Source organism: Emydura macquarii, unplaced genomic scaffold (genome assembly GCF_026122565.2).
Source record: "Emydura macquarii macquarii isolate MOO-44397 ecotype Brisbane River unplaced genomic scaffold, CSIRO-AGI_Emac_v2 contig_113, whole genome shotgun sequence".
Taxonomy (NCBI): Eukaryota; Metazoa; Chordata; order Testudines; family Chelidae; genus Emydura; species Emydura macquarii.
The window spans coordinates 384,930-409,223 of record NW_027130250.1 but is presented as its reverse complement, the minus strand read 5'-3'; the positions used below and the strand labels follow the sequence as shown (position 1 = coordinate 409,223).

The window sequence follows — 24,294 nt, the reverse complement described above, 5'->3', positions numbered from 1 at the left end:
TAAGACTTTATAGGTCCTACTATAGATACCAGGGAAATTTTATGGTAACATTTTGGAAGACTAGTGACAGTTAAATTTAAAAGTTTAAATATTTCCGTTACAGAAATGTGCTGTGAAATGTCACTCTAGCTATTCAGCTTGCTAGAGTTACATAGTTTTGTGTTTATCATCACACCTTTTAAATTGTAAAACAAATATTTTCTACCTAATCACCAACGTGCACCTGTGCACAATTTCTTTAACACTTTGAACTGATACCATCACTAGATTGCCTGTGCTGGAATTAGACTGCAAGTTTCTCTGGAAAGGGACTGTCAGCCTATAGTGTTTGTACAGTACTAAGCACATTGTCATTTTAAGACTCGTGCATTTTGTAAACTCTTTTCCTTCCTTTTAAATGTAACCACTGTGTTTCATAATGTTGGTAACTTAGATTAATTGGGCCCACTTAATTCTTGGCATCATAATATTGGCTTCAGTGGAGTTATGCCAGGAATGAATTTGATCTGTCTTTTGTTATACAAAGATTAAAGTTTTCTGTAATGAACTAATTAATTTAAAGGGGACTATCTATTTCTTCCAAAGGTTGCATTTTTTAGGACTGGACCTGTGAATAGTTACCAGCCAGTGCCAGTATGACTGAAAAAAAAATTGGGATAACTAAGATGGGAGATATTCTCTTGCTGACATAGCACCAGTGTGGATAGCGCTTAGGTTGCTTTAACTTGCATCGCTCAGGGAGGTGTCTTTTGCACACCCCATAGTGATGTAAGTTAGATCGACTTAAGTGGTAGCGTAGACCTGCCCTTAGTATTGTATCACAACATAATGGGAGGGAGGAAGGGTGGGCGTGTGTGTGAATTATTTGTAGGCATGTGGTTAGATCTCCTTTTTAAGTCAAACTACCCAAAAGGCTTAATTTAATTTTCTGTACTCCTGAGAATAAATCTCCAATTAGAGAGAGAAGTCAATTGTTTTGTATTGCAATAGTCTGTAAGTGAGACATTGATGTGGACTAGCGTCACTGTGTGGCATTGAGAGATCTGACTTCAATTTATAGCATAATCATACACGGATAATAACTTAAGTGGATTGAGTTTCTTGACCTCCGTATGTAATGAACCCAAGAAATTTGAATTCAGTAACGGAGACAGTGCGGTCTGATGGTCTAACAGTATCCTCTTGTGTTGTTAAGATAGCATAACTTTCTGTTTTATCTCTTGCATGTGAACCTTTAAAAAAGTATACAGAAATTCAATATTATTCCACCCTTGCATGATCTCTCCCTTTCTGCATAGGAGGATAATGCTAAAAAAAGCCTGCCTTTTGTGCTTGGAGTTGTACTATTGAATTTCCAGATACTACTGACTTAAATGCCATATATACTTTCTGTACTGTAATTTACTTTTGACAATGATTGATGTTCACGTTTGATTCATAGCAAGCTTACTATATAAGGAATCTAAAGAAAATAAATGTGAGATGCCTACTCTTTTAATTGGTGCAATATTATAGGTAATATCACAATTAGCATATATAGGCATCAGAGCTATTTCTTTGCACAATGAGAATTGTATTTAATTAAATTCTGTATATATCTGTGGGGGGGGGGGGTCAGCTTTTCCTGTTCCCACTTCCTGCAGCACCCAAACACTGCAGCCTGGGTTTGGATCACTGCTTCATGTCATGTCAGATGAAACCAGTCGCTTTGTGGAATTTTGATACAAACCCATAGGTCAGTCCAAGATTGTTCAATAAAACCTTTGTTATCTTAATGAATCTTAGAACGAACCTTTTAATGTAGCCAGATTTGAGTTTGTAAAATCTTCCACTGAAACAATTTCAAATTTCACTGAATTTTTTTTTATACAGCTTTAGTATGTCTTTTCTCTTACACATAATGCAAAGGAAAGAAAACTCCATTTAGACCTTGATTCAAAAGAGTGCTTAAGTATAGGCATTTTTGCTTTTCTGAATCAGGGCTTGTCAGTTCTCTGTTAGATAGTATAGAGAGATAAAACAGGGATTGAACTGAGTAGTTTATCAGATTCAGACACTTCTAAATTAGCTGGTACCACTCAAGAAAAAGATCTTGGAGTCATTATGGATAGTTCTCTGAAAGCATCCACTCAAAGTGCAGTTGTAGTAAAAAAAAACTAACAGAATGTTGGGAATCATGAAAGGGGTAGATAAGACAAAAATTATTATATTGCCTCTTTATAAATGCATGGTATGCCCACATCTTGAATTCTGCAGGCAGATCTGGCTGCCCCACCTTGAAAAAGGTATAGGGAAGGGCAACAAAAATGATGAAGGGTATGGAAAAGCTTCCATATGAGGAGTGATTAATAAGACTGGCACTTTTCCGCTTGGAAAAGAGACTATAAGGAGGGACATGATAGAGGTCTATAAAATCACGACTGGTGTGGAGAAAGTAAATAAGGAAATGTTATTTACTCCTTCTCATATCACAAAAACTAGGGGTCACCCAATGAAATTAATAGGCAGCAGGTTTAAAATGAACAACAAGGAGCTATTTCTTCACACAATGCACAGTCAATCTGTGGAACTTCTTGCCAGAGGATGTTGTGAAGGCGAAGACTAACAGGGTTCAAAAAGAACTAGATAAATTCATGGAGCATAGATCCATCACTGACTATTAGCCAAGATAGGCAGGGATTGCTGTTTGCCCGAGGCTGGGAATGGCTGATGGGATGGATCACTTGATGACCTGTTCTATTTATTCCTTCTGAAGCACCTGACTTTGGCCACTGTTGGAAGACAGGATACTGAGCTAGATGGACCATTGGTCTGACCCCGTATGGCCATTTTTAATGTTCTCTTGGACGATGTGTGTCTAAATCTCCTTTAGACTACCTTCAAATCTCAACTAGTATCTCCATAGATACTTCTAGAAAATGTATTTTCTCCCTCAATTTGAAGAAGTACTAATATGCCCATAGCATAAACGTATGCAATGTTGTTGTAGCCATGTCACTCCAAGGATATTAGAGAGACAAGGTGGGTGAGGTAATATCTTTTATTGGACCCACTTCTGGTGGTGAGAGATGAGTTGTTGAGCTACACTGAGCTTTTCTTCAGGTCTGGGGAAAGGTACAGAGAGTGTCACAGCTAAATACAAGATCAAACAGGTACAAGATCAAAAGGTACTCTGTAAATACCTTTCCCAGACCTGAAGAAGAGCTCTGTGTAGCTTAAAAGCTTGTCTCTCTCACCAACAGAAGTTGGTGGAATGAAGGATACAAATTTCACACTCCTTGTCTCTCATAGCATAAATGAACATTTTGATTTTCAACACACCTTTCAACAACAATTTGCATCAGCGATGACTGACAAAATCACTTCTTAAACAGCTGCTCCTGTACTAGTTCCTCCCTTCCTCCCCAAATCACTATTGCTTTTATTTGGTAATTAGCTTGCTTTTTAAAGAATTGGGAGACATTGTGAGAAGACTGCTAAATGCTGCATGGAAGTTGGGAAACAATGTCTATACAAAAGCATAAATAAAACCAACTAGGAAATTCCAGGGAAAGTTGCTGAAGGGGATTAAGATGAACTCACAGGGGAGAGGGTGAACAATTTAGAACTCCTTGCCCAAGGTGATTGTCTCACAAGTCAGCCTGTTGCCAGAGATGGATGCCCAAAATGTACATGTATACATTTCCAAAGAGTTCAGCATCTCTAGCTCCCCCTGACTTCATTTCTGGGCTCTTGGTATTTGAGAAAATAAGGCCAGGGATATTCTTGCTACTGGAATTTAGGAATGGATAAAGAGTATCTTTGGAGTGGGAAAAATATTTACACTGAGGTCATGATGGCAAAAATGCACTGCTTACCTTTTCTTTGTTTTCTGGTGGAAGAATCTGTCTGAGATTTCTGTTAACAGTGGCAGGAGTTGTGTATGTGGTTTTCCTAGGGAAATGGTTTACCCAACAATTTCAAAAATTGTAGAATTAATTAAACCTACTGAAATTTAACTACCGTGCAGCTGTTTAGCTCTTTCTCCTGGCGAAAGCATGAGTGTGTGTGTGTGTTGGGTTTCTAACACCTTTCCCAAAAGCATTCTCGGCAATTGTACAGCATGCTTATTACTTGGTTGCAAACAAAACAGAATCTCTCGCTCTAGTCCAGTCTGAAGTAGAATCAGCAGCCAGCCACATCAGAGCCTTTAACCTTAATCATGACAATTGATTTGTGAATTGAGTTGGGGGAACCAGTTCTGCAGTTCATTCAAACTGATGGGTTCAGTAAATAAAATGCTAGTTTAGCTAAGAATAAGCACTGTACCACAGGTGCAATTATGAACAGAGGATGACTTTATTATAGATATTATTGCCAGGCTCGAAGTACTTGCATCAGCAAAACCATTTTGGCAGGATTTAGTAAACACTCATCAGTGGTGGGCAAATTGGAGTCTGGTTTACTGCAGGTTAGTTTCCCCTATGGAAGTTTCTCTTTGATACATTGTAGCCCAGGTGACTAAATGGTAGTTTAATTCTCACCAATGAAGTGAGAGTAGCTAAATTCTGAGTCTCTCTCAAGCAGTGCCAGTAGGTAGAGAAACAAGCAGTGCAGGTTTTGAGTCAATTTTTAGCCTGAAAAATGAGGGGACTGATCCTGCACTTGGGTATACCATTGTAAATCAGGAATAACTCCACTGAAGTCCATAGTTACATGGATGTAAATGAGATCAGAATCAGGCCCATATACACTAGTAGGCGTATGACTTTCTGTAGGAAAGTGTCCTGATATAGCTATTTAAGTGAACTGTTAAACACTATTTCTGGACTTATTTTAAAAGTGAAATAAAATACATTAATTTGATAGCATCACCTTTGGTGTGATAGTGTTTGTCCATAAAATAATTATATTCAGTTAATCTCATGTGTTATGTCATTAGTGATGTCAGTAAAGGTAATACTAAGTTTTTAATACCCTTTCAGATTAAAAATATATTTTCTATTTTTATTCTGTCGTGCAGAAAAGAGTGAAATGAGCAAAACAGCCATTCACTTTTTTCCCCCTCAGATCTATTAAGTAAACCGATTAGAAATCAATTTTGTTAGCAGGTTCTTTTTGTCACAGACACTTGAAAGATCAATGTTATTCTTCTAGAAACATACTGTTTGAAAATTTAACAAAGCATTCATTGCTTGTTTTTACAAAAGTTAAATTTGGAGGTTAATAGATACCATAGTTTCCCTTTAAACGAATACAGATAATTTTGTGCATAACTGATTTGAATGGGGCCCCTACTAAATGAACGCAAGGTATTACTGGGCTACAACATGTATCATACAGAGAATGTATGAGTATGAGAACAGCAGCAGCTAGAAACCTTTTCACCTGGGATCTTTTGCTTGATATATCTTGAGTTCTCCAACATGTGGATCATGCCCTTTAGACTCCAGCTTGGAAAACATCTCCATTGCTGTTTTTGAACAGACTTGCAGAATAGCCTCTCTGTGCACTATTAGATCAGCCCATTTCTGACCTGTGTTCCAGCTGTGGGTTTGAAGTATACCAGAAGCTGCCCAGCATGCCTCCCTCAAGACTTGACCCAAAGTCTGTTGACTTCAGATCAGGCTTTTTAATTCCCAAACCGTGCATTAACAATATGCAATAGTTAGTACTGTGCATTTCTCAGTTCATCCTCTTTAGACTGAATCTTGCACCACATATGGACACACTGGTGAATCTGAGTTAAACATCTCAATTTCTATTTTTTTTTCCTCCCAGAAGGCATATGTCAAAAAATGGAGGGGTGGGAATCCATCTGATAGTCTAACTGGATTTTGTGAAAGAGGAAAAGATCAAATTGGAAACACGTAAACATGATATCGCAATGCTCATCCCTAGTAGAGTGTGTTTGCAACACTGCCTTTATACAAATGTGTACACATTTCAAGGTTGACACAAAATGCCAAGTTAAATGTAACTGTAGACATTTACTTTTTAAAGAAAAAAGTCTCCCAGTTGCTAACAGCACCCTCTCACAATTAGGCTTGAATGTTTGTTTTTCCTTCCTCTGAGAGCAATGGAAGTTCTATGGCGTATGTTATATGGGAAGTCAAACTAGCTCATCACCTGTTCCCTTTTGGCCTTGAAATCTATTCATCTTTTTCCCCCAGGCTCTGCAACAGTAGTGGAGCCTCTCCATGAGCACCAATGCATGCTCAAGAGTGCCATACCACATACCATCTATGGGAGCAAATGGCCAACAGAAAGGTATATGGAGTTGGTGGCACTCTGCAGCCTTGAACCTCATAGACTTATTCTATTACCTGGTGCGATAGATCTGTGGAGAGGAAGCAAGATTTGCCCCCAAGACAATATTTTTGCAGGTGAAGTGTACTAAGTTCCAGTGGTGTTTCCCTTCCCAGCCTAGGTTTCCTAAAATGATTCACCCACCAACCTCTGCAGTAGCAAAGAGTCTGGCGAGGGGGAGAGACTAGAAGTCAAGGGAAGATTGGAACTCAGAGAGCAAACCTGGAGGGGGAAGACTAGGATTGGCTTTACAAGGGGACTGGGTTGGGAAGCCTGAGCAGCAGAGACTGGGGACAGGTAGGCAGAGAATGGGACTGGGATAAAAAGCTAGAAGTAAGGAAGCAACAGGCTTGGGACATGGACAGGTTGGAGGAGATGGGGCAGAAGAGATCAAGTGAGGGGGCATGAGCAGAAGAGTATGTGCACGCCTCCCTCCCGAGCCTGGAATGGAGCCCAAGAGTCCTGAGTCACACCTTTCCTCTGCTGTCAGCAAATATCTGTAAAACCCACTGGCAAAGTGTCACATTCTCCTCTAATGCTAGACCTACATAGAGGATGGCAACCTAATCTTGCTCTCATTTGCTTCATTAGGCCAAGTTACAGATCAGTGTGGAGAAGCTAAGGATTCCTGCTCTACTGATGGGCCATGTGGGTGTCAATATGGTGCCACATGATGAAATTTGAAGGTTTTTTAAGTTTGCTTTTTAAAAACCATGGAAATTACACTAGCTGTGTTAAGAGAACACGAGTAAGTTTGCAAAGTCAAGCATGCAAAAGTTAGTAAATGCTAGCATTAAGGTGGTCTTTGAATTCTTTATTCAGCCCACTTGTGCATCTGCATTATGATATCCCCTTTAATTATGGGATGGGGATACGTGTGGAAGTCTTATTGCATCACTGGAAGCTTAAAACAAAATAGCTACTGTGTCCTCTGTGGATCTCAAAGAACTTTACAAGTGTTACCTACTTCCTAAGACTTGTGAGGTTGGGTCAAACAGCAAGTTGGTGAGAGCATAGGTCTCCAGGACTCAGTCTCCACCCATAAGATTCTCTCCACACATGAATGCCTTAGGTAACACTATGTATTCCTTGTTACACCTTTAGAGTCAAAATATTCCCCCCCCCTCCCAGTTTGATATTCTTTGCGCATTGTGTGCAGGAAGCCCTTTTGATACCATTTAGAATTTAGCCCTATTTAGAATGCCAATGAAGAAAACCTTGGGTTTTTTCTTTAAGATTTATATTCTTTGCACACTACTTAAAGGAAAAAAACCTGGATGTTAAATAAATGCATGAAAGATTCTTCAAGTTTATAATCCACTTAATATTTAATAAATGCAATATATCATTTTTATAAATATGTATAACCAAGATATAGATAGATTTAGAATACATAAGGGATTACAACAGAACAACACATTCATCTCTGCTGGCAAGAGAAAGGCCACTAGTGTTTTACTAACATATTAATCCTTATTGGTGGAGATAAATGCCCTACCCTGTTGCAACCAATTATAAATGGGGCTTATGCAAAGTTGCACTTCCTAATTTCCCCAACATGTAAGTTTCACATGTAACTGCTGAAGGGAAGATACCAAGAACATCAATTAAGTATTAAATCTGAGAAGGTGAATGGTGCTGGATTGATAACCCCTCCGTACATAAAGGAGGAATGATACAAACATGCCCCCTATGACACTTTCCCTGCTGCTGCACCTCTCTTCCCTGAACAGGGGGAGTCCTCTTTACAGATAAAAAGGGAAGTCTGGCTCCATGTCCCATTCAGCCCTTGGTCTCTTTGCCAAGGCTGCTAACTAGTCCCACTGGAACAGACATCCGGTGGGCTGTGTGAAGTGCACTGATAGGCGCTGGCCAGGCTCAGTGTACAAAGACTGCTTGATGGTGAAGAGTCATGGCTTCTGCTCTCCATCAACCTCGCTAGCATTGGGTCTGGTGACGAAGAGAAAAGCTGGTGCATGTTTTGACTTGGAAATCCCTAAATTGCTTGGGTCCCGCTCATTGGGATGCCTGCTCAATGGGATGCTGATCTAGTTAAGGCCTCTAGGCACTACTCTAAGTAAGTCTTCATAGCTACAAATGGATTTTTTTTTTAACCTCTTATATTGTTTCCAAAAACAAAAGGAAAATTTTGGCATGTTTTCCTTGTAAATCCTGCTCTTGTAGTCTGTTCTTAGCCTCTCAAATTTCTATTGCTGCATGCTACATTGGGAAGGAATGATCAGGATGCAGTTATTTTATTACTTACCTGATTGCATGCTTTTCTCCTCCAAAAAGACAATAGTTATTCATATAAAATTAATTACACTAACCCCAAGGCATTTCAATTATGTTTCTTCTCTTGCAAGTTTGAAGAGCTTTTTTTGTTTTTTAGTCTGTCCAGGAGCCCTTTAATGAATTTGAAGGGGGAAAAAAAATACTGTGGCAAATCAGTTACATTGCCTTCCTTTCCTTTTCATCTGCAGGGTTGCCTGCTTCACTCATGGAAAGCTTTAAACACCCAGGCTGTACCCGATTGCCTTGTGGGTGAACAATTGGTGCTCTGCAACTCATCCTTCATGTTTCCAAATGTCTCACTGGTTTAGATTATTGAAGTCATTCTTTGCAGGACTGGGCCTAAGTGGCACACAGGATGCAAACAGCTGTCTCTGTCACTGTCAGTTGTGATTCCTTCCACATACATTGTGTGTGTGTGTGTGTGTGTGTGTGTGTGTGTGTTAATTTTTTTAATTCTCCCTCCTTCCATGATTGTTACAGAATATCAGATCAGACATTTGTCTCATCATAGGAGCTCAGTGGTGTTAGGAGGTGGGCAAGGGGTTGATTGAACCCTTTTCACTGAGAGGATAAATTACATTGTGAAGTGCTGTTAGCAAGCCCCTGTGGTATGAGTGCCCAAAATAGCACAGATGCTCATTGGAGCTCTGGGTCTTGGGGAAAGTGGGGCAAAGAAATACAACTGCCTCTCGCTTCCTTTTTAAGTTGAGAAGGTGCAGGGAGAGAGAGAAAAAAGCCCCCCACACCAACTTTTATAGATGGCGGAAAACTGTTCACCAATGGACCTGATTGGAATTATTTGACTTGTATCCTGACTCAGACTCCTTCCATGCCCATGAACTGGGCACTTCATGCAACCCCAACCCTTCTAAAAAACAAGGGAATATTGTACACCACTTACTGTGGTTAAAAGAGGCACTGGAAATAAGAACTTTTGCATTGTGTTCCTGACTTTGTGGTTTGATCTGAGTCAATTCCTTTTCATAGTGATAGCTTACCCACCCCTAATATTGAGTTGATAATATTGAGTACCCAGATTTGTTGTCAGTGTTGTTTGATGCAAGTAACATGCTTTAAGAGCTGTGATGAAAGACCATAGTGCAATTGTGTTTTTTTTTTTTAAAAGTACATAACTAATAGTTTCAAAGAAGCAGCTAGTTTTAATATCTGCAGTTTGGTGCTGTGCACATAAATAGAAATCAAGCTTTTAAGAGTCAGATAAACAGGAGTTAGTTTGCAGCTAGAAAGTTTGAGCACACTGGTTGTACGTGATATTTTAGATTTCCACAACTTATTGCACATTCGTTTTTTGGAGTTTTCATTGCAGAAAATTGCCAGGAGGAATGGATTTTGTCTTCCTCAGCTGGCAGAACAATTTTCCACCTGTCGCCCAAATATTTGATGAGAAGGATTATGGTACTGCCACTGAGAGTTTATACTTCTTACCCATGGGAAGCAAAAGGGTCTGATGAAACCAAATATCCTGATATCAGATTCATTTGTTGAGATGTATATGAAACACTTATGGCTTTCAACATGCACTGACAATTTTGAGAAACCTTGGCTGCAAAGATAGGAAGTGCACAGGTGATTTTAGTTGGGCAGAACAATAAAGACTTCCCCCCCCCCCCCCAACTTTATTGCCCAACAGTGGTTTTGCTCAGAGGAATACTTGGCCTCTTAAATGAACTACTACAGCACCTGGATTTCTACTAGAGGTCTTAAAACGCTAGCTACACCCTGGCCCTAGATGGATCAAGATATTTCCTAAGTGCAACCAGAGGAGCTATGAATGCAAGAAGAGTCTAGGTTTAGCTGGGCTTACCCTAAAGCGCTGCATCCTACCTCACTTGGATGTCAAAGTTCCTGTCACCTAGGCATGGAGGTTAAAACCCTGAGAGTCTCTGGAAATATTTCTATGTAGGAGGATCTAAAAATATCAACATACATATTTGATGTATATTTAAATACCTCTTGAACTGGTCTCCCACTTATAGAATGTCCAGTAATTTTAAAAAACCCCACATTTGGACTGCTTTCCAGCTTCTTTAACACGGGGAGTACAGAGAGCCTCAAGATAGTTTTCCTTCACAAGCATATTTAGTTGCTGTTAGGCCGCTGAATTACCTGGCACCTGAATTTCTGTGATAAAATATATTCCTAACAAGCAACATGATGCTGTGAATGATTTGGGGGTGCTGCTTTTGCAATACCTTGCCTGGACCTTGTAAAATGAATGGAAACAATTTGGGTGCAATATTACACCAGACTAAACTCTCCACCACCATCTTGGTCAGGCTTTCCCAATGACGTAACAATGATCATTAAAGAGGATTCTTGGAGCTTGAAGTTAGTTATAATAGTATTTTATTTGTGCTTCACAACAGCCAATGCTACAGTTGGAATATATAGAAACAGAGCACACTGGGTGTTTCTCTTTTCTCGGTTGGAAAGCATACAAGCTATTTAAAAAAGGTATTAAAATATTCAAAAACAAGTTCATTCATTTAACAATTCAGATTCTGTCCTGGAGTCAGTATGATTCACATAAACAGTCATAAGAATGGCCCAAACTGGGTCAGACCAATGGGCCATCTAGCCCAGTATCCTGTCTGACACTGGCTAATGCCAGGTACTTTGGAGGGACTGAACAGAACAGGTCATCCATTCCCAGCTTCTGGCAAACAGACTCGGGACACAGCATGATTTTGCATCTCTGCCCGTCCTGGCTAATAGCCATTGATGGACCTATCTTCCAGAAACTTTTTTGTACCCTGTTATAGTCTTGGCCTTCACAACATCCTCTGGCCAAGAGTTCCACAGGTTGACTGTGTATTGTGTAAGGAAATACTTCCTTTTGTTCATTTTAAACTTGCTGCCTATTAATTTCATTTGGTGACCCCTAGTTCTTGTGTTATGAGAAGTAGTGAATAATTTTCTAGTATCCTTTGTTTTTTTCTGGAAAGAAAAACTGTAGTACTATCAAATCAACAATTGCTAGTTAATCCAAAAATTTCCTTTCCCATTTAAGTGGAACACACCCATTGGGTGTGGTAGTTTATTCCCATGTAATGGTGACTGCTCAACATATACATTGATGAGCATGCTACATTTAGTTAAAAAAGATGGGTCTTTTCCTCTGTGTTTTAGATCCAGAGGTCTTGAGTTTAGTCACTACTGCTGACAACCCACCCCAGGTCGGGGCAGAAGGGAAGCACAGCACCACAGTTTTCAGAACATTGCTCCTCGAGGTGTATAAACAAAGATAATACAATTGGCGAGCTTGGCTCATCTCATGGGGAAATCTAAGATTGTGTTTAGTATTCTTTAAGTCTGTAAACACCCTATGTACAAGGCAGCATCATCCTTATAGGTTACCATTGCTGCTAGGGAGAACTTATTTCACCAGCACTCAGTATAGTACAACATATAGTCATAGCACTGATTGCAAGTGACATTCAAAATAGCTTAATTCCTTAACATGAAGTGCAGCCCAATATTTTAATTAATTAATCACTATTAATAGTGTGATAGCAGCTAGAGAATCCAATCAAAATCAGGGCCCCATTGTACTAGTTGCTGTTATATAAACATAGTAAGATGTCTGCCTCAAATACCTTACAGTCTAAATAGAGATTGACAGAAGTGGGGAAAGGAGGCTTATTACCCCTACTTTACAGAGGAGGAACCAAGACCCAGAGAGAGGCAGTGAGTATCTCGCCCCAAGTCTTATAGGAAGACTGTTCTAGAGCCTAGAATTTGAATTCAGTTCTTCTGAGTGCCAGTCCTGTGCCTTACCCACAAGGCTGTTCTTCCTTTCCCCATTCTAATATGTATTTGCAGATGCTGTGAGGCCAAGCTGAGTCCTCTGTTGTGGGAAAGGAGGAGATGTGAACCCTCAAATGCTAGACAGATTGTTAACCCCTCTTTTCTTCTTACAGAAGAGGGAAAATTAAACAGGAGAGTAGATTCCAACCACATTTTCATTTAGATGTTGTAATGTCATTCATGTTGACTCCACTGACAGTGTTGTGCCACTGTCTATACATTATACTGTCAGACAGACATGATAAAGGAAAAAGTCAAAGCTAATGCCTTGACATTGTCCCATTGTCTTCACAGACATGGGCTGATGACTCCACCCCTACCCTCCATCTTGATATTAGAAAGTTATCACTGGTCAACAGCAGGGACATGATGGTTTTCCATTTTGACATTGCATTACCATCTTAGATTTGTAGGCATATTGTCTTGGAAACCTAATTATGATGATTCCAACCAACATTGAAATGAGAAATATACTAACATGTCTGGGGAGGAAAAAATGAGTAAATGTAAATACTTCACAACCAGTTAGCCATCTCACAACTTTTGTTAAAAGATCTCAGCTAGCATGGCTCTCTAAAGGACAAAAAACAGAACATAATGGATGATCCTGAGCCTACAAAACTGAACACCTGGCAGTGTGTACTGAGCATCTTAGACATTTCTAGGATAGCGATGCCAAAAAAGGGACCATAGTGGAAAAACCTTGAGTGGGGGGAATTCTGATTTCAGTCACAGTTATGTGCTTTTCATCCCCATTGAAAGTTTCCATGTAATGTTTTCCAAAATTCTTACAATGGCACCAACAGCCAGTGTCTTAAATCTGCATCGGTGTAAGCATAGGCAGACCCAACTGCATTTAAAAATCAGTGAGCATGCCTGCACAAAATTTCACTGTTGACAAACAGATTTCATGACATTTGCTAGGGACTTGGCTATTGCTACTGAGTTTACTGTGCAAAGGGCTCAGATCCGATGGTGATAGGTGGCAGTAGAAAATCCTCTGGTAGACAGTTCCCCAGCAGAACTCCATAGTGAAGGAAAGCTCAGCAATACTGTGGTGTCCATCTAAGAACACAACTGTCATTTCATAAAGCATTTCTCCCAGACCACTTCCAACATACCTGTTTGATATTTGGAGGCATTCAATAGCCAGTGCTGCTAGTCCAGCACATTCTACAAGACATTAATTGATTTAAATATTGACAATATTTAAATCAGTCCAGCAGGAACAGCTCAAGCATCCTCACACAGCCTACCATGGTGCCTTGACAATTTTCAGGAGGGTGCAATTTACCCCTGTTCAAGGCCTCTACACAGTTAGATTCCATTTATGACCTCAAAAAAGTCTGGGACATGCATGACAAGGAGACAGGAAGAATGATTCTGTTTCCTTCATAGCTCATTCCATCTGACTTTTTTTGCTGAGACTTACAGTTGTGGCAGGGATGTGGTTTCTTGAGCTCTGGACACTGATTAAAACCAGATGGGGACAGGTGACTTAATGAGTTTCATTAATCATTACAAGAGGAGTCCAGTGTGGTCAATTTTAATTAGAGTTCAAGTTGGAAGGGTCTGTGGGTAACATTTTCAAAGACTTAAGTCCCATTTTCAGAAGGCACTTAGGAGCCCGTCTCATTGAATGTCAGTGGGATTTAGGTGTCTAAATCCCAGTTTTAAAAAGGATTTGCGCTTCAGCGGCTTTTGAAATGGTTGCCCTGTATCTCCTGGTCACTGCCCTGATTCGGGTAAATAGATACTGGACATTTTAATTGGGGTAGATTTGTTTGATTCATACAATGGATTGATTTAGAACTTAAAACTGAAGAATTTGTGCTAACAAGAAAGGAAAATATTGGTTGCTTTTCTTGATAGATTTAAACCATCTTTGAAAGTTGTGTTTATACCATGTATCATCGTAGGATGCAACTTACCGTTGCCACCTTATGTGGTCATTTACATCAGTGCAAAGTGGGTGTGAAATGCTAGCTAATCAGAATGATGGTAGCATTTTTATTCATGCTGTGCACCGGTGTGCATGACTACACAAAGCTCAGGGCATCAGTGAATTGGATCCATTGTGTCCTGGGATACACAGCAAGGTTTGCTGTAGAATTCATGCACTAGGCTATTCTTTGCTCTTACCAGATTCTAGGAAGCTGCTCTTAGGTTTATGGAGCAGAGGTGGTAAGTGAGGACTGGCAGTTTATGCATCAGGTTTTAGTTTGAGTGCAATTATATCTTAAGCAGTGGAGATATGAGGGTTTATGCTGCAAAAGCCATATACTATATACAACAGATGCAGTGCCAACATGTTAATATATACAGTAGAAATCGCAACATTTCCACAGATGCTAGTGGGTGCAAAATGTGCCAATGAAGCAACAGCTCAGTTCTTAAAGTGGGAGACACTTTCTTACTCCATGAATTGCTTTTAGAAATTTATAAAGCATGGAAATATTTTTGTAAGATTAAATCTGCACCACCACCATATGGAACCAGACAAGCAGCAAGCGTTGAAGGAGGGGCTCCAGAGTGGGAGACTTAACCCAGTTAGGGCCATTTCACCTTTTTGTAACCCATTCAGCACTTGAACCTTTAAAGAGACCAATTGTCCATTCCAATAAAGTAGTGGGGTTCATTGAACAGGGTAAGTTGTAAGTGTGTTTTCCCTCAGCACTTAGGGTTTAAAAAATTTGCTATGAAACATCAGCATACATGTTCTATTGCTGGCTGCTCTTCTCTGCATTGTCAATCTTTACTAAATACCATGTCCCTGTAGGCTTTAGAGAATCCCTGTACTAGAGGAAATAAAGGTATTAAAGGATTTTATATGGTCATCAAACCCTCATACTCCTGTCAATGTCCTGAGTGACTTCCAAGAAAACCACATCATTGCATAGACAGCAGAGTCACCCGATTAAAAGCATGTAGACAAATCCCAAATCCAGTTGCTTTTCTGACTGAATGATGATTCTGGTTTCATTACTAATACCATCCCTTGCATGAGCAATTTACATATCCTATAACATGAAACTTTTCACTCCTGTTCTTCTGCTACACCCTTTGTGCTCATATCTTCCATCATCTTGCCATAGAAATAAATTGAATGTAAGGAGGCAGCTGGTGCCTTTAGATTTTCAGCAAGTGATGGAGCAAAGGTGGGTGGAAGAGGGACAGTAAGGAGCAAGTACTATCAAAAGTAAAGTCAGATGTTGTCCAGAGGGGCTTGAATAACATTTAAGAGAAGAAAATCTAGAGTACAGAAGTAAAGATCAATACCTGTGATAGGCCATAATGAGGGATGTGATAACAAGGGGGACGAAATTATTGGTAGAGCATGTTGGACAAATAAGGTGCCTAGGCAATGTGTTCTTCTGGCATCTGAAGGGATTGTAAGAGGGTGGCAGAAAGACTTAGTTTCTTGGAAGCAGAGAAGAGGAAAAAAAATTTATGAACAGAACTGAAGTGAGAAGATCATGGATGGAAAGAAACATGAAGGTCTTAGAGGAGAAATGCAGAAGAGGATAGAGGGGGAGTGTACAAGAGAACCTAGGGATCCAACTTGTGCAGTGTACATCAAACCAAGGGGGAATTGTAGATTACATATAAATCAGAATTGTGCCAGACAAAACAGTGTGCTTAAGACATTGAACACTGGGTCTGAAAGTAAGTTTCTGGTCCTTAACTTTAAAGCTATTAATTGACCGAATCCAGATTACTCCTCTGTCTGAGACTGATTCTATAGTTGATTACTCTGGATCTGTCATTAACAAGGGCAACATTTATAGTGCAGAACTTCTTCCATGGCTTTGGAATTCCCTCTTTGAATAGAATAGCCACATATTGCATTTGCTTTCAGGACAAGATGCAGGACTTGTCCCTTTCTCATAGCTTTCACAGGAAAGAAGATGGGAGGGGAAATTATATAATCTGAGGGCAGACGAGGGAGAAAATCCAGAAGATGTACAATGATTAGACTTTCTGGTGGACCCACATAACTGTGTTGCTTAGATACATCACTCTGAATGCAGAGAAAAGTTTGTGTACCGCTTATGGCATCAACCCATCTGTCTGATGAACATTCATCCAAAAAAATTAATATTTCTATAACTGTTATAGCAAACAAAAGGCATTTCCTTAGTATCTCAGTGGACTAAGCATATTCCCTGCAATAACTATTTGTAGGATTATGTAAGTGGAAAACTATCAATCCATAAACCTACAAAATGCAGGATAGTTTTCTTGTAGGTATTGAGTATGGACTATAATGAGTTAACATGCATATTTGTTTCATTCTAAAAGTTTCCTTGGGTTAGGGTATTCTATCCTATTTTACCCTAACAATACATATTTCTTAATTTGCAAACACATGTACAACTGTCAGACTTTGCTTCCTATTTAAAATGGCTCTCTCCAAGCTTTCAGTATAACCTCGAAATTATGTCTTCCTCAGATTTTAAATTTTAGCAGATTTATCTCTGCTGCTATCAAGGTTTTAAAACATGACCTGACAACTAACAGCAGCATATTTGTTCCATAAAGAATTTAGTGTTTGTTCCTAACTTTTTTGTTTCTATTATTGTCATAAAAAGATTTAAAGTCCCTATTGTATTAGTGTGCAGAACATAAAACAAAGCGCTTCCTGAAAGGTAATTTTCCAAGAATGAAAAATACAAGAATTGTGTTTGATTGTTTGGTCTTCTGTCATTCACAGTTGCATTAAAACCACCATTATTCTATAACTATGAATGGCCTTAATCTTGAAAACTGACAGATATAAATGAAAAGCAATAATAATTTGAAAGCAAAACCCTTCAGAAGTTCTACCAAGCTTCAAATGAATTTGAAAACAAGTCAATGCACGCAAAAAAAATTGCATGGGGGTGGGAGAGGAGGACGAAATTAAATAAATGAATAAAATTTAGAAGAGACTAAGGCAAAAGCTGCTCCAGTGATCACAGTCAGAACATGGTTTTATTTATCTTGAGGTGTGTGTGGCGGGGTGTATTTATAATGCACATGACATAAGAAATAAATCAGCTTTACAAGATTATTCCTTGGCTCCTTACCCTGCAAGGTGGCTGGCAGTAGGCAGAATCTAGGCCTTAAAAGAATGCAAGATTGTCTTCCTATATGCTTGTTCATTACTAATCCACTGGGTCACTGATTATGATTGGGTTTGAGGGCAATTTTATGTCTACACTTAAGATGCAGGTTCGTGTGTGTATGCATACAAAGTCACACATCCAATGTATTCACTTTACTCTAAATGTATTCAGATCAGGCCCTTCTCGCAGCAGGGGTTTTTGGGTGTACATGCTGCAAGTATGCCTCTGAAAACAATGGAACTGCACTCAGTTCAGACCATTAGAAAGGGAGGTGAGTTGGGAGATAGTTGAAACAGGAAAAATATTGAACCTGCCAAATCTAAATCCTTTTAAATAGTTTTTAAGGAGAGTTGATATGCCTCATAATACTCTGGTTAGTCTTGTTATGCTATTGACTGCAGGAGCCGAAATCTTTAGGACTTCAATGTGAAGTAACATTTTGCACCCAATCCATTTATCAGTCATGCTGCTCCTATAATCTTGCCCGCCACTGAAGCTGGTCTGATGTGGCATGGCATGGGCTACACAGCCTCAAAATAGGTAGTGGGCAGGGGGATGCAATTTGAACTCAAAAGACCAGTTATTTCCGAGGTCTCGAGGAAATGGCCCATCAGCTTCAAAGTGGTACTGTGTGCACTATTTCAGTAGCGGGGTTCTAAGGGGAGCAGAAACCATGGGGCCATCTTCTGATTTCATTGACATGGCCAGGAGTCTAGGTGAACTCCAGTGCACGGAAAGAACTTCATCCAGATTGACAACAGCCTAGAAGGCAACAATCTCCCCCCTATACCTTTTTGAACAGGAGAAGAAGAGATTGTAAACCCCTGCATGCCTAGGGGCATGTATGTAAGGGAGTTGAAATGGCAGGTCACTTGAAGCAGTGAGACATTCTAAGTTACCTGAACTTCCATAGGTAATGGAGAGATGTATTGGACAACCCCAGTGGCCCTTTGCAGATGACTGAGGCTGTAAGGAATTCATGTGACTGGAGAGCTCTTGACTTTTACAAATTCAGAAGCTAGTTGCTAGTGTCTATGTTCAGTGATTTAAACTTCTTCCCATTGTTCTCTTTGGATACATTTACTGGATAGATTCTGGGATGGTGTGAGAAACCTCATAATATCAGCCCTGCTACCTACCAAAGCATGGTCTATTTACCCTGAGCTGTGATTCTTCATGTTTTCTAACATGCATGAGATTCCTCATTGACAAACATTGAGGAAGTTCATCCCATTATAGCCACACAAAACATTTTAAATGTGTGTTTTGGAACAGACCGTTGAGAACAGGCTGCGCTGCAAAAGGGATAGGGTAAGAACAGAAAAAGGCAACAAGGAGGAGGAGTATTTGGGAGCTGGTGGTGATGGAAGAATTGGAAGATATAGTAAGGATGAGAGCAAAGAGAAAGGGATGCTGCCTTTGAAAGTGAACAAAAATGTATTTCTGGGTCCTTGATGTAACTCCCTTTTAGCATCAGGAAGCATTAAAAGTGCACATCCCAAATCCATTGCTATAGTACGTGCTTGGGGAGACAGGAGCATTTGTTCAGCATGCTGCTGTACCTGTTCTAGTCCCTGGGAGCTGTCACCATGGTATTTTGTATATTCAAAGATTTTGCAGCATGCTTGCCAGGAAGTGTCATCTTAATTAGGGTTACAGTGTGAAGTGCCAGTGTGGCGGGGATAGGGGGGAGAAGAGGAAGGGCGATGCTAATAAGTGGAAAATAAAATATTTCTACTTTAATACAGGTCAGTAGTATTGCAGAACAATTCTGCGGTTTGTGTATGAGGATGGGGCCACACAGAGAAAGACTTGTCTATCATAAATCACATTAAATATTTCATATAAAAGTCTGGTTATTATAACATTAAAATGGGTGTGAGTACAGTCACCTAATTAGGTAACCATATGGAGACAAGTAACAGCTCCATAAACAAAAACCAAGGAATGCAATTCCTTAGTGGCTTTCCTTGAGATTAGGTAATTTCAGAGGCCCAGAGTTTGCTTTCCAGCCCAACCACTTGTACTGTTCAGTAATGAGCTATCTTGCTCACATAAACTAAGGATAATGCAAACCCTTATTCATTTAAATTGGTGGGACTCTACTTGTCAGGTGCAGAGTTCCAGCATGAGACCCTAGACTATAAAGTGTGGTGTGGAAATTATTTCAGGCTGCTATAGTGTAAAAATATTCCAAGATCTACAAGTGAGCGGTTTGGGGAAGGTGACAGGATTCTTGCCACTTCTTCCTCCATATAATATTGTTTCATTCTCCTTTTAAGGACATGTAATCTAATGCCAGTTTCAGCCAAGAGTAGTCTGATTTATATTGGCATTCTATTCCAGTCATTTGAAAGTGTCATCTTGACTTCCCATTGATTTATAATCTAAAGCCCATTTAAAACAATGGAAAGACTCCATTTAGCTTGAACTGGCCTTCATTCATGCCCTAAATGGCTTATCTTCCTACACCACAAATGAAAATTATTCTATTGAGGCTATCAAGATCAGCATCTAAAGGATGACTGGCAGATAGCTAATGTGATGAAGCTTTTTAAAAAGCTTCAGAGGTGATCCTTGCAATTACAGGTTGGTAAACCTTACTTCAGTATCAGGCAAATTGGTTGAAACTATAGTAAAAGAATTTGACACAGATGAACGTGATTTGTTGAGGAACAAGTCAACAAGGCTTTTGTAAAGAGAAATCATGTCTCACCAATTAGAATTCTTTGGAGGGGGGGGTCAAACAAACATGCCAACAAGGGTGATCCAGTGGACAGTGTATTTGGACTTTCAGAAAGCCTTGACAAGGTCACTTACTAAAGAAAGGAGTCATGGAAGAAGAGGGAAGGTCTTGATGGATCAACAACTGGTTAAAAGATAGGAAACAAATGGTAGGAATATACAGTCAGTTTCACAGTGAAAAGTAGTAAAACAATACTGTTCCACTTAACTTACCTGGAAAATGGGCTGAAAAATGGTGGCAAATTTTTGGAGATGATACAAAACTACTCAAGATAGTTAAGTCCAAAGCAGATGGCAAACAGTTACAAGATCTCACAAAACTGGGTGACTGGGCAGGAAGATGGCAGACGAAATTCAGTGTTGATAAAAGCAAAGTAATGTACACTGGAAAACATAATACCAACTGTACATACAAAATGGGGTCAAAATTAGCTGTTACCACTCAAGAAATCTTGGAGTCATTGTGGATAGGTCTTTGAGAACACCTGTTCAATGTGCAGTGGCAGTCAAAAAACCAAACAGAACATTAGGAAAGGGATAGATAAGAAAAAATATCAATATGTAAATCCATGCTATGTTCTGTTTGCCTTATTTCAAAGATGAAGTTAGGATTGGAAAAAAGTATAGAGAAAGGCAACCAAAGTGATTAGGGGTATGGAACAGCTTCCGTATAAGGAGAGATTAAAAATACTGGGACTGTTCATCTTGGAACAAGATGACAAAGGAAGGTATGCTCGAGGACTATAAAATCTTGCTTGGTGTAGAGAAAGTGGATAAGGAAGTGTTATTTACCCCTTCACAACGCACAAACCAGAGGTCACCCAATTAAATAGGCAACAGGTTAAAACATAAGCAAGTACTTCTTCACCCAGTGCATGATCTACCTATGGAATTTATTGCCATGGGATGCTGTGAAGGCCAAAAGTATAAGTGGATTAAAAAAAGAATTAAGTAAATGAACAGATCCATCAATGGCTATTAGCCAAAATAGTCAGGCATGCTATGGGTGTCCCTAAACCTCTGTCTGCTAGAAACTGGAACTGGACAACAGACGATGGATCAGTTGATAAATGGCCCTGTGCTGTTCACTCCTTCTAAAGTTTCTGGCACTGGCCACTGTTTGAAGACATACTGTGCTAGAGGGACCATTGGTCTGACTCAGCATGGCCATTCTTATGTTCATTAAATTTAGCCATGGGTGAGATGGGTTGGAAGACAGACTGATAAGAAGAAATGGTGATCTAATTTGAAATGATACATGATACAACATAGGTTAAAAGTGCAGTGGTTAGTAACAGTCTTCCTGGGCCAAGAGGAGAAAAATGGTCCATGTTCTTGTCTCTATGGGGAATCAGCTCTCGTTTTTAGCTAACTTTTCCTTGGCAGGAAGCAACCAGCCATCTGAAGACCTGAGGTAAAATTATGGCTTCCATTGATATTAATAGGGCTGGTGTTAGTCCTACCACTCCTTTGTTCTAAATGGTGAACACAGTAAGGGCTTGCCACATGTTAAGTCTCTGGACAGGCCATGGTGTGAATCTGTAGTGCACTAGATCACTGTAGTGAGAGGCAGAGCAGCATGTGATCGATTTATAGCCTGGCTAACTAAGTAAAGTTCAGGCCAGGCAACATAACCTATTCAAGTACAGAGAGTATGTGTTAGTTATTTAACTAATGCTACATGTGACTAATATTTAACAAATTGGTCACTATTCCCACCCCCCCATCCAGTCAGTCTAAGATTATTTGAGAATAAACAAGGATGTGCTGCTTTGTAAGGCATTCCGGACATTGATGGGAATGTGAAGGTTTGATGGCCGTAATTAAATTTTATACCACCTTGTTATTTCCTCCAATGCTTGGATTTTTAATCAAGCCTGCAGGGATATGGTATTTATTGAAGATTGACATGATGGAAATTGACCAGTAATAAAATGCTAAGAATTTTTATATATTGTATGAAATGCATTGTGAATGTAATTTAAAACATGCCAACAATCCTCTCAGGCCCATCTGAAAAACTTGTTTTACTAATCAAGATGTCCTTACACTACATCTATACTATAGAGAGAACTTGGGTTATATAATTATGAATATATCAATTATAGTATCTTTAATTATATAAAGGCATATATTTTATATGTATTATATAATTGATATATTCTTACTACATATATATTCTTCATTATAACAGAACATAATACATTCACATTCTATATAGTGTAAATAGAACAATTCTGAATCATAATTATGGGTATACATAAATTAAAAAAATAGCGCTGTTAACATTTGTCATCTGTGTGCATGTGCACACAGATGAAAAATGATATTTATATAAACACATGGATGAAAAGAGAATTATGTATTATTAAAACCACTGTATTCTCACTATTCCATAATAGAATAGATTGGAATATTTTAAAAAATTGTCATGCTGCTTCATCATAATTTACCTCTCCTATTTTCATCTTATTCTTAGTTAAATCACATACATTGCCCTCAGCTATTCCTCTCTTTCAATGTGCTCGCTTTGGGCCTTTGGACTCAGTCCTGTTATCAATTGGCCATGCTGTACATATTTGCTCCTTTTTAATCTTCCTTCATAAATCAGTCCCTAATGATTTATTTGTGGTTGTTCCGAGTTCCCTCACAAAGCTGCCAAGCCATTGAAATACAGTGACCAAATCCCTCTCCCACTGAAATCAATGAGAGTTTTATCATTGACTCTAGTGGAATCAGGATTTTCCTCCATCAAAACAGAGTTAAACGACAGGCTTGTATTGAAGCCTGTCTCTTCCCCTTGACAATTTTGAGTATCTGGTTGACTAAGTGTGGGAGTACACAGGGCAAATGGCCTTGTCCAACAAAGGTGCTGAGTGCTCTCAGGTCCTATTGACTAACAGGAGCAGAGGGTGCTCGGCACTTCTCTAGACAAGTTCAGTACCTTGCAGGTTCTGGCTCTATGAAAGCTGCTAGGTGAGATCCTTCTCTTCCATGGTTACCATTAAAAGGACAATAAATGCAATCAACCTCAAAATACGTTGAGGTTTCTTCAAATCCTTTTAGAGGAGGCTGCTTGTTAATTCCACTGCCCGGGTGCTAAAATAGTACTATCCAGATCAATGGACATCTGTATGGCTAGCATGCTGTTCCCTATTAAATCTGCAACTGTCTAAAGGAAATTAAATGAAATATTTGAGAAGGTGTTCTTGTGTTTAAGACACTGAACTGAGACTCAGGAGATCAGGGGTTAATTTCCAGTACTTCCACAGACTTCCTGTGAGATCTTGAGCAACTCAGTTTCTCTGTGCTTTGGTTCCCCAGCTGTAAAACTGGGGCTAATGATTCTTCTTTTGTCTATGTTTAGATAGAGTTCTTTGGGCAAGGGCTCTCTCCACCAGAAGGGTAGAAATTAGAGTATTAACAGAATCCAGACCAGAAGTATTCCCACTCAATTATGAGCAAACAGTCACTGTCATCGCTTATCAGTTCTGGTTTGTAACATTTACTCTGCTCCTTTCAGGGAATGACAACAGTGAAGCCCTGCCCGAGTCTCTCCCATCCGCTCCTGGAACATTGCCGCATTTTATGCAAGAACCAGATGACGCTTACATCATTAAAAGCAACCCCATTGCCTTGCGATGCAAAGCCATGCCAGCTATGCAGATTTTCTTCAAGTGTAATGGCGAGTGGGTCCACCAAAATGAGCATGTCTCTGAGGAAAGCATGGATGAAAGTACAGGTAAGGCACTGCAGATGGGACTGGTGTGTTCACATGGAACTCTCTCAAAATACCTTGCATATCGGCAAAATACAAAAAGCAGAGGGGAGAAAGCATGTGGAGGGAGCGTGAACTTTAGAGGGGACAAATAAAGGAAACCTATTTCAGAGAGTTGGGGGCAGCATCTTTCAAAGGACAGAAAGGGAACACAATGAGTAGAGAGTGTAGGAAAGGAATAAAGTTGACATAAAGCTGTAACTAGTCTGGCTGCATAGACACAGCAAGAGGGGAAGAGAAAGGAATGGTGAG

At 39.6% G+C, this 24,294-nt stretch overlaps 1 protein-coding gene across 1 annotated transcript in view; it reads left to right on the top strand.

Annotated features, from left to right (window-relative positions):
* The first annotated feature begins 23,829 nt into the window (after window positions 1-23,829).
* UNC5D (unc-5 netrin receptor D) overlaps window positions 23,830-24,294 on the top strand; it is a 135,501-nt gene continuing 135,036 nt past the window's right edge. The window contains exon 1 of the mRNA XM_067543707.1: window positions 23,830-24,006. Coding sequence (XP_067399808.1) covers window positions 23,853-24,006 — 154 coding nt within the window. The 5' untranslated portion in view covers window positions 23,830-23,852. The remainder of the gene's footprint in view (window positions 24,007-24,294) is intronic.